This window comes from Gekko japonicus, unplaced genomic scaffold (assembly GCF_001447785.1).
Source record: "Gekko japonicus isolate JY-2015 unplaced genomic scaffold, Gekko_japonicus_V1.1 scaffold4322, whole genome shotgun sequence".
In the NCBI taxonomy this organism is placed as follows: Eukaryota; Metazoa; Chordata; class Lepidosauria; order Squamata; family Gekkonidae; genus Gekko; species Gekko japonicus.
This window is the reverse complement of record NW_015169310.1, coordinates 79,767-93,539: the sequence shown is the minus strand read 5'-3', so window position 1 is coordinate 93,539 and position 13,773 is coordinate 79,767. Positions and strand designations below refer to the sequence as shown.

The window sequence follows — 13,773 nt, the reverse complement described above, 5'->3', positions numbered from 1 at the left end:
GGACTTCACAAAAGATACAGACACTTCCACTCCCTCTCTAGTAAGCATTCTACTGATTAAAAATGTTCAGAAGTATTACAGATAGGTGGACAACCTTACAGTCTTCGTTTCCTAAAGCAACTTCTGCTGGTGTCTCACCTGCTTTGAGGTAGGTGGCGATGAGTAAGTCATCCGGCCGTGCTTCAAAGTTTTCAACACAAGCCCAGGATCGCACAATGGGTTCCATTAGAGGAATTCCGTGGACTGGCACCAGTGGATACCTCTGGTAGACCTCCTGATGCTCATGCAGGGTTTCTCCATTGTCCTTGTGATTTGCCATGGTGTCTCTGCAGGCTGGGGTATTACTATTATGTGATCTACCCCAAAGAAAACAGCAGCCTTCTCACTCCTTAGTTCTGAAGTATTTTCTGGATTGCATTTCTAAGAAGAAAGCTGTTATTCTCACTTTCCTGATATGTGCAGTTCAAATCATTCTGTCTCCGTGTTAGCAGAGAGACAACTGTCTCTTCAGTGTGATTTTTTTAATGTGGTAAACTTAAGCAACAGATAATAGCCTGATCTCCTTTTGTCCCTACCCATATTTTGCAATGAGAAAGGCAAAAGCAGAGCTGGATTGGACACTGTTCTCTTTTTGGACACTCCTACTTATTTTTGTAACTTGGCAATGTTTCCGGGATTACTCCCAGAGAAGCGAAGACTCTTGGCTTCTACTCCGAGACCAGGAGGCCTCCGTTGCCACAGAGGATATCCAGAGTTTCACATGTTTTAAACTGCAAAAATACATCTTCCTGTGTCAAACTAAAAACAGGAGATGAATGATCCTAGATAAGCCAGCATTCAACCCCAGGACTGCAGGCAGCACCAGAATATTTCTGTACCATAAGAGTCAAATTGATGCCTATACCAATTACAAAAACAACAAAAATGAGCCCCTAGCAGACAAGGCAGGGTTTTCTGCACACTCGGGGACAGTCCTGGATTAACCATTAAGCAGAATAAGCATGTGCTTAGGGCACCGAGGGAAAGGGGGGACACCACAAAGGTTTTTTTGCTTATATCGCGTACCACTATTTAGTGTTAAGTTTGCCTTGATCCGGCTGTGCTCAGGGGACTTCAGGTATGTCAATGTCAGGGGAGGGTGGCGGTGGAGACAACACCTTGCCCCCCCATCCTTCTTAGCCCCCCACAGGGTCAAGCCTAGCATCCATCAGGCTCAGTGGGATGACTACTGCACCATTATAGAGAGTTGCATACCAGCCAGCTGCTCAATGGCAGCTGGCCCTTTAAGAGGCAGGCCCCTGACAGCAGGCTCTTTGACAGCCAGCTGACCCTCAGGTGTTGGGAAGCTCCAGCCTTGGGGGTGTAGAACGGGAGTGGAGAGGCAGAAATGGCTCAGGAGGTGCTCTTGGTCCCTCACAGGCTGGACCACACGCCTATGAGGCTTCTGGATAGAGGGGGGCCAGACCTGGCTTGAGGTGTGAAGCCAAGGAGGACAGTCCAGCTCTGGCTTCCAGTTCAGAGGGGAGGAGCCTGCTGTCAGTTTGCTCATCACACTGAGATGCAACAGTTCCTAGGCTGGACCTGCAATTTCTCAAAACATTTTTTCACTTTCTTCTGCATTTTCCATAATGCTATTCGCAGGGGGGGGGGAGCCCAGTCTGCTCTTGTGCCTTAAAAAGCAGCTTCAGCAATCGAAAGGTGAGATAAGCAGGATTAACTGTTAACTGCTGATATAAGTACCAGAGCAAAGTCCTGTAAAGACCTTAGCAGCCCTGTTTTTTACAGGCTTCTACCATTCCTGTTCCGTTTAGACTCCCCTAGCCCTCCTTCCTCTTGGGCCCCAGCCTTATCCAGAGAACCCAGGTCTCCTAGCTGCCAGGGTTTTTTTTTACTCTCCTCAAAACCCATATTTATTGTTCCTCCAAAACACCCAAGATTTTTAGCACATACAGCATTTAATAGCACCAGCTTTTATTATTTCAAAAATGCAATGCAAGGAGGGGGAAAAACATTTGCCCCTTAACATAAAAATCCCAGCAAAGACAATTCTCTCAGTCTATAACACGTCACGAAAGTGCAGGGTTGTTCCTTCCATCTTGCGCAGGTAATCGGCGTCAAACACCTCCCTTTGAGCCACTGTAAAATAATTCTTCCAGTCGCCAACTTCACCTAGGGGGGAGAATGCAGGAAAGGATGAGGAAAGAGCAGAGGGTTATGGGCAACTGCAAAATCCTAGCAGGGTCGTTCCAGTTTCACTACATTTTTACTACCCTTCTGGATTCACCTTTCATGGAGGCAGGGTGGCTGTCCGGTCTTACTGGAGACCCATGGGTCAACTTTGCCACAGGAATGTGCATAGTCCTCCATTAAAGTCCCTATGACAATTCACACAGCAGTCAACAGCATAGTGCTTATTTTTTTCTAAGTCAATAAGCCAAGGAAAATGGTGCCGATGCAGGAGGGACCTGCAAAAATGCACATCTTTCTGTCCAGTTAGCATAGCAACACACTTTCACTGCAGTCCTTCCAAAATGGTGTAGTGGTTAAGAGCAGCAGACTCTAATCTGAAGAACTGGGTTCAGATTCCCTACTCCTCCACTTGAAGACAGCTGGGTGACCTTGGACCAGTTACAGTTCTCTCAGCCCCAAAAATAAACCTAGCTCCTCACAAAAAGAGCTAGAATTTCAGGCTGCCAGCCAATTTTTGGATCTCCCGGCTATACGACACCCACTGCGGTAATTATTATTTATTGCCAGCTCTGTGCTGACAACCACCAAGAGATTTTGGGGGACAGACTGTGGGGAGGGGGAGCTTCACTGATCCAGTGGCATCACTTCCGGGTAATCACCCGGAAGTGATCTCACTGCATCAGCAGCGGTTTAGCAATCCCCCAAGTTCTATGGTAAAGACTACAGATACTGAGGAAATAGAGTGTTGTGACATGGTGACTGGAAGTGATGTCACTGCATCCGTGACATCATCCAGTACCTCACCGCCAGGCTTCCTCCCCCCGCTCAAGTACCTGAGGGCAGGCAGGGGCATGAGGTTGTCCACCACAGGCTGGCAACTGGTGACCCTAGTACCAAACTAGGTTTGGGGGAAATCTCAGCAAAGCATAGAAAGCTGATGATTAGGGAACGATGTTGTGTGGATGTGCTAAAGAACCCCAAAGCAATACAGTTTTGCAGAAGCAACCCCTCTCTGGTTTTCAAAATCAGGAAGAGAACAGGATCCCAACAGCTGGGAACTATGTTTCCTGAGATCTTGGAAAGCTTACATAATTCATTTGTAAGCCACCTTGGGCAGCTTTCCCAGAAGAGGCTGCGTAGAAATTTTCCGAATAAATAAATGCTCACCTTTCCTCATAAAAGAGCCTATCTTCTTGTCAAAGATGGCGTCGGGGAAACTACTGTAATTGCTCATTGGATTGTCCTTCATGGCCTGGAAGGAGGTGTGATGGATGATCTTCTGCACAGTGTCCTCAGGCAAGTCAATCTCCAGGAAATCCGTGACACGGCGGACTTCACGGGCCAGGTTCTAATGAAAACAAACAGGATGACATGAGTGGGAGAGACAGAAGAGAATGTAGCAGCCTGCCCATAATTTCTTCTGTGCAGGATCCATTGTGCTGGAAGAATGCAGGAAATCACGAGGCACACGCCTCAGGGGGAAGGCCTTTGGATCCCTTACATATTTCTGTGCTTGTATCTACATATATTTTATGTAACTGAGTCAAAATACTCCTATTTTGCTATTCAAATTGTTCCTCAGAGCCCCTGACCTGAATGCAGTCTTTTAATCCCAGATTAATGAAGGCAGCCTATGGTTACCCCATAAAAAGGAATATGCACTCTGTCTCTGCTCAGAACTCCCTATTATGTTTCATGGCAATATCCTGGCTTTTAAAGATCCCCAGGGCGTACATAAGTTATATTTCATTATTCAGCTCAGAAACAGGCCTGAAGATTCAGATGGCATGGGATGAAAAAATTGTGTCTATGACTGACCTTATTTGCAAATAATTTCCCCTTGAAGTTTCTTTGTCTGAGGACTGCTGCTCTTAGATGGAGGCATTTTAACGTGTGTGATAGGCGTGGTTCAAGCTAGGAGCAGTTACAAACCAGAAGAAAGCCTTGAATAGGTATTTTGGAAGAATACGCCTAAGTTTTGGTTTCAGTGATATCCTGTTATGAGAAGGGGGTTCCTCCTTGAAAGCTTTGTCAGGCAAAACATGGAACAACATTGCTACCATGCCCACAGGAGGACTTCATTGGGACTACCGTCTTTGGATATCAGTGGCTCGATTGCCTAGTTTCAACTTGGAGCGTGGCTTCTGTTTCTGAAAACTGAAGACATCCAGGCACTTTCTGTTAAGTCGGCTACTTAATAAAGAGTCAGAGAGTGATTTCAGCTAACGATTCAGCTTTATTGAGCAACGTGAAATACAACCATAAACAGAATAACCAGAACAGCTTTTGCATTGTAGCTGTGCTTCTTTTAAACTCTCCCGGCTAATGTAGCCACGCCCTACTGTACATTACCACCAATAGGATTGTCAAGATAAAGTCCAATCACAGACGTTCCCGCTCAGGGAACTGGATGGTAGGTGATTGGTCAGCTCTTCCTGGGCTATCAATGGGAATTAAGGAATTCGGATCCTTGCCCAGGACGAAGCTTTGTATGGTGTTTGAATGAGTGAGTTTACATTCAGTTTTCATTGCATTGAATACACCACACTTTCAACAGAGAGTTGAGCCTGTGATGGACTGTGGGAATGTTTGGGTTTTTTGCCCGATGATTTGAGAATTTGAATGATGATATTACTGGTATATGAATAGCTTTGGAATTTGTATTTATAAATTGTGTCTATGATATTTTCATCGAATAGTTTCAATAGTTTAATTATCTTTGTTTAGGTAAAGCAAAAATTATTTTTACACACAGTTGTTTTGCTACTCTTAGATGTACAACAGACATTCTTGGAATTATAATACCCATTGGACATAGTAAGGAATCTGATTGACAAAGACAGAATGATACCAATGGATGACTTGCTACAATACAGGCCCAAATGAAACAACAAAACACCACCGGTGGTCAGTTATACCTCTCAGCTCAAACCAGTTCAACACATCATTAACAATCATTATTCAATACATCATTAACAATCATCATTAGCAACCTATGCTGGACAATGATATTCTCCTCTCACAGGCATTGGGAGGCAAATATTTTCTTGCCCAAAGACAGCCTCCTGACCTTAAGATACTTTTTACCACAGAGTTTTCGACTATTCCTAGAGAAGTGTGATGTCACTTCCAGGTTTTTCCAGAAGTGATGTCACTCTGTCACCAATGGCCATTTTTTGTTTCTCCTGCCAGCTGCCAAGTTCCTGCTAGGGATTTCAATACAATTTTAAAATCCTTTTTTGATGCAACATAATGGTATTGTAAGGGTCACGGTGGCTCAAAGGTTAAGATGCCTAGCTGCAGACCGGAAGGTCTGTAGTTCGGCAGTTTGAGACCCTAGTGCCACGTGATGGAGCTCCCGTCTCTGGCCCCAGCTCTGAAGCATCTAAACGCATGCAGAACGCATTTGCTTTTGCAAATAGGAAAAACAAAATAAAGAAATAGATGCTTGCAAACAGCCCGTTACTAAGGGAACTGCTAACTTTGCTTTCTGTTATCAAGAAAATTCGCACCTGGTGATAACAGGAAACTTTCGGCTTTCCCACAAGATACATGTGATCAGCCAAGGATGTTGTGGTTTTGAAAAAGTACAGAATGGTGTTTTCTGATAATTCCTGATAATCTTCTCTTCTAAGAAATGACCAGGATCCTTCCAGTGCGTGCGCCACAATGACGCCACCCAGAAGTGACATCATCGCATTGGGCACATTGGGGGCGGGGCCACAATCATTCAAGGGAAAACCATAGAGTTTTCCCTCAAATGATAGAGCGTTCCCCTGCAACATGCCCGACGCAATGATGTCAGCTCCGGGTGGTGTCATCTGGCACATCTGGCACTTTGGGGGCAGGGTTCCACCCAGCGGCCCAATTCGAGCTGGCGGGCAACGGGCCTCTCGAGCGGGGGACTTGGCAACCCTACCCCTAGAGTCGGATTTGACTAGCTCTCAAGCAAGGGAAACCTTTACTTTTGCCTTAATGGTATTGTGTTCCCCCTCACAACACCATTAAGCTAAGTGTCAGCAGGCAGGTGGCAACCCTACTTCTTCCATATGAATAACATAGGAGGCAGCAACTAGAGGAGGGGGCAACATCATTAAGCTTGGGTTAAGTACTTCTTATTTGCCGCTTATGTCACTCTTATGTTTGTTCATTGTTTAACTTACTGAATGTTGTGTACTTTTTGCATTTTTGTAAAGTACAGTTTTTGTCAGTAGAGTAAATGGCTAAGCTGTAAATGAACAGATAACATAACAAATAAAGATATTAATGTGTTATAAACCAGTTTGCACTATCCACAACATGCTAACCTAATCTGGACTAACCTCTTTCATGTCCTCATAGAAGACGTACAGGATACGATAGTTTTCTCTCTCATCCCAGTAACGCCGGACGTGGTCATACCAAGAGCCCCAAGCAACTGTGTGATTAATAAAGACTGAGTGAGGACCTGGGAATCCTGCCCCTGGAACACTTTGCCCCAGAATCTGTTCCAGAAATCTCAGGAGTCTGTTCCCACACACTTGCCCTCTAACCTGCTAGACCCCCAGTGGCTTGAGACCTGGAGACATTGCTATATAACCCATAACGCTTCAATGCATAATCGCCCTCCCACCCCAAAACGGACCTGTGCCCTCCATGAATTTCTTAACATAGCCATCCCAAGGCCCTGGGTCTGGCTGCGTCAAATTCATCCGGTCAAAGAAGTAATAGGAGACCAGGTTGTCCTTGGCATTGCGAGCAACGTAGATAATCTGTAAGGGCCAAAAGAGAGCCTTGTATGGGGCTGTCAATCAGGATTAACGAGTTGACGGGATGGGTGCAAATCTGAAAGGGAGTACCACACTTTTACTTACTTTGCAATTCTTTTCCAAAAAGCTTTTGGGGACAAGCTGGAAGGGTAGGTGTGTTTTGATAACACGAGGAGACGGTGCATTTACCAGTGAATCAACCCCTGGAGGGACACCAGAGATGGGATGAAGGAGTTAGTCTTGAAGCAGTGATCTTAGAAGAGCGATGCCAGATGACTGGGTCCCCTCTTCTTACCTGAAGGCATAGGAGGTGGGGAGCAGATTTCTAGAAACGGAATCCGGACATGTGTGGGAGCTCGCCGTGCTTTTTCCACATTGCCACCAGCGCAAATCAGATCAACAATCTCCTGCATCCATGTGGTACCTGAAGATCCAGAAGGAGACAGAATGACCAACCAATGTTGAGGACTGTTTACTTTTTCATCTAGCATCAGAGGTCATTTCGAGGGGGATCGCGGGGGATCGCAGTTCCCCCGGGCTAGGTACGGGGGGGGCACATGATGAAGCCCCGCCCCCTGCTTCCGGCCGCCCCGTTTCCGGCCCTCATTCAGCCAGGAGGAGGCAGGAGAAGAGGGAGGGTAAGTTGCTTCCTCCCTGCCTCTCCCCACCCCTGCCTGCCTGGGGCCAGGGAGGGCCTTCGCGGGGCTTCCTTGCACTCCTGCCGGCCTTGCAGGTCCACCGCCGGGCCCCTCATGAGGCTCGGCAGTGGAGCTTCAAGGCTGGCACCGGCGGCCGGGAACGTTGGGGGCGGGGTGTGTGGTCTTATGACACACTTCTGGTGATGTCAGGGGTGTGTGGCCTCATGACACACTTCAGGTTATGTCAGGGGGGGTGGCATATGCTAATGAGTTATGCTAATGAGTTCCCCTAGTCAGCCCCACCCACCTCACAGGGTGTCTGTTGTGGGGAGGGGAAGGAGTTTGTAAGCCGCTCTGAGACTCCCTTGGGTAGTGAAGGGCGGGGTATAAATCCAATCTCTTCTTCTTCTTCTTCCTTTAAAAGAAACACCTTTAAAATAGAGTTTTTATCATCAACACAGATTTATTTTTATTTTTTTGCTTCCATATTATGTGCTCATTTCAAGCATGGTGTGCGGGACTCCTGGGGCTTCCACCTCCCCCAAATTGAAGCATCTCCTCATTTTGCTGTAGCTCAAACAGGACAGGGTAGCGTGGCTGTGAGCAAGCTCGCCACCCTTGCTCCTAGCACAGCAATGCCTCTGGCCCAGCCCCAGCCCCCCCCGGGAAATTGGAAAGTCTACACCCTTGTGTGTGAGTGTTTTCCCCAACTGTAACTGCAGTTTAGGGTTTGATTTACATACACACACTCAAATAAACTTCTTCTCTGGCATATGCTATGCTAGGAAACGGACCACAACAGCTTCCTTTAAAAGAAACACCTTTAAAATAGACTTTTTATCATCAACACAGAAATTTTTTTTTTGCTTCCATATTATGTGCTCATTCCAAGCATGGTGTGCGGGACTCCTGGGACTTCCACCTCCCCCAAATTGAAGCACCCCCTCATTTTGCTGTAGCTCAAACGGGACAGGGTAGCGTGGCTGTGAGCAAGCTTCCATGTGAATGTTCTTCCTGCACACAATGTCTGATTACAGAATAGCTGCAATTCTTACAGGGAAAAGGACTGCCAAGTCCTTCCCTCTCCTGCATTTGTTGTGGTTAGCCATTCAGTCGTGTCCAATTCTTGGCAATTCTATGGGCCCACTCTAGCATAAGTCCTCACAGATCTCAAAGACTGTTACCTCCATTGTGTAACGGTTAGAGCACTGGGCTAAGATCGGGGAGGCCCACTTGTCATGAAATGTACTGGGTGACCTCTATGCCTGAAAGGAGACAGATATAGCATAACAACAAGGTCTCAGGTCATTACTCTTAAAGGTAAAGGTTCCCTTGCTCGAAAGCCAGTCGAATCCGACTCTACGGTTGCGGTGCTCATCTCCGTTTCAAAGCCAAAGAGCCAGCGCTGTCCGAAGACGTTTCCGTGGTCATGTGGCCGGCATGACTAAACACCAAGGTGCACAGAACGCTGTTACCTTCCCACTGAAGTGGTACCTATTTATCTACTTGCAATTTCTTGCTTTCGAACTGCTAGGTTGGCAGGAGCTGGAACTAGAGACGGGAGCCCACTCCGTCATGCGGCACACTCGGGTCTCGAACTGCTGAACTACCGACCTTCCACAGCCTGCAGTTCAACGTCTTAACCACTTGAGCCACCGCAGCTCCACTCTTACTCTTAGCACTCCACAATTAAGAATGACACATTTACACATCTACCTCCAATTTCAACATTTTTATTTTCTTCACTGGTTTTCCCTGAAATGAAACCCAAACAATGGTCAACTCATAAACTGAGTCAGCTTTGCTGGGAGGGCGGGGTAAAAAATCTAATGGAATAAATAAATAAATAAATAATAGTTATTCCTGTTTGCATCCGTTAAAACGTCTTCATTATGCTGTATACTAATTTGCTGTTTAACCTGTGCCTTATATGTATGGACTGGTAAATTCCATTTCATTGTATTTGAGGAAGTGTGTGTGGACATGGAAGGTCATGCCTTGAACAAACCTTTGTTGGTCTTAAATGTGCCACTGGACTCAGACTTTGTTAGAATCAAAGAATCACAAGAGTTGGAAGAGACCTTCAGGGTTATCTAGTCCAACCCCCTGCACAATGCAGCAAATTCACAAATACCTCCCCCCCACATACCCCCACAGTGTGGGTGACCTTTAGTCAGTCATTCTCTCTCAGCTCACTTTATTTCCCAGAATGCACAGATAAAAGGGGGGGGTCATGTATGCTGCCTAGGGTTGCCAACCTCCAGTTGAGGACGGGAACTATAACTGATCTCCCAGAACTATAACTGATCTCCAGACTACAAAGATCAGTTCCCTGGAGAAAATGGCAGCTTTGGAGGGTGGTCTCTATGGACTCACGTAGCTACTGAGATCCCTCCCCAAATTCTGTCCTCCTTCAGCTCCACCCCCAAATCTCCAGGAATTTCCCAACCAGGAGTTGGCAACCGTTTCCTTTGAAGAAAAGTGGGTTACAAATGACTTAATAATAAAGAAATAAATGCATCTATTAGAAACAGAGCTGGAAGGATCTCCAGAGTCATCTAGCCCGATCTCCTGCACACCGCAGGAAATTCACAGCTACTCACCCACTTCCCCAGTGAGTGTGACCCCTGCTCTATGCCCAGAGGGAGGCAAAAAAACCCCTCCAGGATCCCTGTGCCAATCTGGCCTGGAGAACAATTCCTTCCTGACCCCAAAGTGGCATTTGGCATTACGCTGGGCATGTAGGAAAAGGCCCACGAGAGCTGAGCACAGGCTCATTCCTTCCCGCCCTCCCACTCCTGATCTGACTAAATTCATGGAAACGGCATTGCTGTCAGATGCCCATCTAGCCTCTGCTTAAAAACTTCCAAAGGATTTTAGAGACAGAAAGCCAAAGTAAGGGCAGAAGGACTCTGAAAATTGCTCTTTGAAGAAATGAAGATGCTCAGAAAGTCTTCTCAAGATAACTAATTTACTAACATAGAAGCAGTGCAAAGCAAGGAACGCCTGCCTGAAAAGTTCTGTTTTCACGGCCCTGCGGAACTGTGACAAGTCCCGCAGGGCTCTAATCTCGGCAGGAAGCTCGTTCCAGTAGAACGGAGCTGCAAATGAAAAAGCCCTTTATCCATAGATGTAGTCCCTTCCCAATTTTTTCTTTGTAGTTTTGTAGTCTATTGAAAAACAATAAAAATACCCCTTCGGGGGGTTCAAAAAAAAAAAACTTCCAAAGAAGGAGAGCCCACCACCTCCCGAGGAATCCTGTTCCACTGGGGAACTGCTCTATCTGTCAGGAAATTCTTCCTGATGTTTAGCTGAAAACTCTTCTGATTTAATTTCAATCCACTGGTTCTGGTCCAACCTCCTGAGGCTTCAAGATGGCTATCATATCCCCTCTGTTAGTTACGTGGAGGGCTCACGTTGGTCTTCGACTTCTGCGATGGTGATTCCAACTTCTTCTCAGGGTCGATAGCAATCCGAGAAGTAATCATCATCAGTATTATGCCAAAGAGTGGCAATTTTGAAGAAAAAAATTATCTCCACCCCGTCAGGCTTGAAACCATTCCAAGTTTCCCTAGCCTGCTACATACCAGCTTTTTCAAATGAAATCACAGTTCAGGCCAAGTGACAGACTGTAATTCATTTTGACCTCTTAAGAGCGGATCGTTCTGGCTGCTAACAATGGCTATGATTACTGTTAACAGCTCCCACTGAGGTTTTGGGTATAAACACCTGTAATCTTCTTGCATAATAAATAATCACATCTGGTGATAGCAGACTTTTGATCTGCTGCTTCCATATCCTGTTTTGAACAAGATTGAATAGCCTCATGGTCAGGCCCGTAGCTACCCTGGGGCTCGCGGGGCCTGGCCCCCTAATGGTTTTTATGGGCCCCTCCCCGAGCCATGGCTCCCCCTCCCCCCTGATCCACCTCACCCCCGATTGCCTGTCGGCAGGGAGGATGAGAGCAGCACAAGCAGCTGCAGCGGCGGCGGCAGCAAGGCTAGGCTTAAAAGAGCAGCCCGGACAGGCAGCAAGCGTGAATGGTACAAGGAGAAGCCTCCATCTTGGGCTTCCACTAGCAGCAGATAAGCCCAGCCAGGCCAGGCAAGGAGGCAAACTGCCGCTTCCTCTTACCCCTGGCAGGCACGCCTGGCTGCGCTCCATTGTGCCAACAAGCCCACATGCAGCGGCTCTGTGGCCAGCCCGGCCACTGCACGCCTCACTTCTCCCAGCCCCGGGGGGGAGCCGAGGGTGGACGTCAGGCTGCCCCTTGTGCCATGCTGTGGGAAGAGGAAATCGGGCTCCTTGGGGGGGGGGTAGCCGAGGGTAGACGTCAGGCTGCCCCTTGTGCCATGCTGCGGGAAGAGGAACTGGGGCTCCTTGGGGGGGGCAGACGCTCTGCAGGGAAGGCCTGTCCTTGCAGAGGGGGGGTGGAGGGAAGCTATGGCTGCTGGGCATTACCCCCCCTTGCCCTGGAGCCTGGGGGGGTACAGGGCTGCCTTAGGAATTCTAAGGAGTCCCACTACTTAAATAAAAGTTAATTTAATTAACTTTGTTTTAATTGGCTACTGGGCCTCCCAAGGCCCCCTCCCCAGAAAACCTCTAGCTACGGGGCTGCTCATGGTTCCATGCAACACGGATCAAGAACATGCCCATGGAAACTCCAAGAAGCTCTCAACCAACAACAGTGGACCTCCCAACGGAGACACATACCCAGGGCCTAGACCCTGCAATAAGCAAGAGCGCAACTTTGTCCCTATAGACCCACAGGCCCAAACAGCATAAGTGGCATCAATCTTCTTTTAATGAGGTAGAAAAGAATAAGACTCCAGTAGTAGTCCAGTAGGTGTACAGAAATCAGCACTGGTAATGAGACAGGAACTCAGGGTCTCGATTCAGTCCAGGTGGATGCAGTTGCAATTCAACAGTCTCTCTTTCTAATCTCCCTTTGAAATTCTCTTGCCTTGAAAACCTCACCGGGTTGCTATAAGTCAGCTGAGATTTGATGGCAAAAAAAAAGAGATTCATTTTTGGGTGAGTTATGCCTGTCCGAAACAACCATAACTTCCAATAAAGAGTTCCAGAGATCATGGGTCAAGATATTCCCATTTCCTTCGTGTCTGACACGGCAACTCCCATTATCACCCTAAAGCCTATAGCCAATACTGAGGCACCTCACTTTATTTTTGGAGGTCCAGCGTCTGCCACAGAAGGACAGACAGACAGACACATCCTTTCATTATTGTTGTTGTTGCTGCTGTTACTTCCTTCATGTCTGACATGGCAACTCCCATTATCACCCTAAAGCCTATAGCCAATACTGAGGCACCTCACTTTTATTTTGGAGGTCCAGCACCTACCACAGAAGGACAGACAGACACATCCTTTTATTATTGTTGTTGCTGTTATATTTAATTTTGTATAGCCTACATTTCATGACCCTTTGACACCGGTGTTTAACTTTTTTCAGACATCCCATGTCAAATGACCAAGCACTGAAAAACCATTCATTACACCTAAAGAAGTGTGTTCTAGTGTAGGAAAGCTTCTTCTGGAATACAATTGTGCTTTTGATTTCCCCAAGAATCCTGCAGTTCTGTTATTCACACACTAGAGCAGTTTCTCATACCATATAAAGTCACCACTTCCCGTCCCGTCCCCCCACACCCCCGGGCATGACAGGCAAAAACACACAGCCTCTAAGCAAACAGGAAAGTATTGTTGCCAACTCCAGGTTGGGAAATTCCCGGAGACTTAAAGGTGGAGCCTCGGGAGGGCAGATTTTGATTTTTGGTGGCTTTGGTTTCTCCAGGGAAACGGATCTCTGTAGTAGAACAAAGTCTGAGTGCAGTGACACCTTGAAGACCAACAGAATTTTATTCACGGTATACACTTCCAGATGATTTCCAGCCCTCACCTGGAGGTTGGCAAGACTAAACAGAAACCCGGCAGCGCTTTAAAGACTAACAAAACAAGCCCGCGAAAGCTTCCCTCCTGTTTTATCCCGCCGTTCCTCTGAATTCAGATATGACATTGCCTTCTCGGGTTGCATGACGTAGACAGAGCTTCCAAGGAATTCTGCCTTGCCACTGCTGTGTTAAGAAATCTGTCTTTGCATACAAATCTTACTAGAAACCCCGTCTTTCCCCCGCAAAATTTCACCGCAGGGAACTGTCTGAGTTTCCACTCCCCCCCCC

At 47.0% G+C, this 13,773-nt stretch overlaps 2 protein-coding genes across 2 annotated transcripts in view; one reads left to right on the top strand and one right to left on the bottom strand.

Annotated features, from left to right (window-relative positions):
- Positions 1-2,019: 2,019 nt before the first annotated feature.
- LOC107114993 (sulfotransferase 1C1-like) lies at positions 2,020-11,064 on the bottom strand. The gene is made up of 7 exons (XM_015416602.1): positions 10,980-11,064; positions 7,234-7,362; positions 7,044-7,141; positions 6,815-6,941; positions 6,513-6,607; positions 3,358-3,538; positions 2,020-2,169 (listed from the first exon to the last, which is right to left on the bottom strand). Exons 1-7 carry the CDS (start codon positions 11,062-11,064, stop codon positions 2,057-2,059), a joined length of 828 nt encoding a protein of 275 aa, XP_015272088.1. The 3' UTR covers positions 2,020-2,056.
- A 470-nt stretch (positions 11,065-11,534) lies between these two features.
- The window catches only part of LOC107114992 (phosphatidylinositol transfer protein beta isoform-like), a 24,449-nt gene continuing 22,210 nt past the window's right edge, over positions 11,535-13,773 (top strand). The window contains exon 1 of the mRNA XM_015416601.1: positions 11,535-11,680. Within this exon, the coding sequence (XP_015272087.1) occupies positions 11,535-11,680 (146 nt within the window). The remainder of the gene's footprint in view (positions 11,681-13,773) is intronic.

What these genes read in the sequence shown, in the direction of transcription:
- LOC107114993 (XM_015416602.1), bottom strand. Translation starts at nt 11,064, where the DNA reads ATGATTACTTCTCGGATTGCTATCGACCCTGAGAAGAAGTTGGAATCA. An exon ending in GACCAACGTGAGCCCTCCAC is followed by an intron (nt 7,363 to 10,979) that starts GTAACTAACAGA and finishes CTGGATCTTCAG; the next exon opens with GTACCACATGGATGCAGGAG. An exon ending in TTTTGGAAAAGAATTGCAAA is followed by an intron (nt 6,942 to 7,043) that starts GTAAGTAAAAGT and finishes TGGCCCTTACAG; the next exon opens with ATTATCTACGTTGCTCGCAA.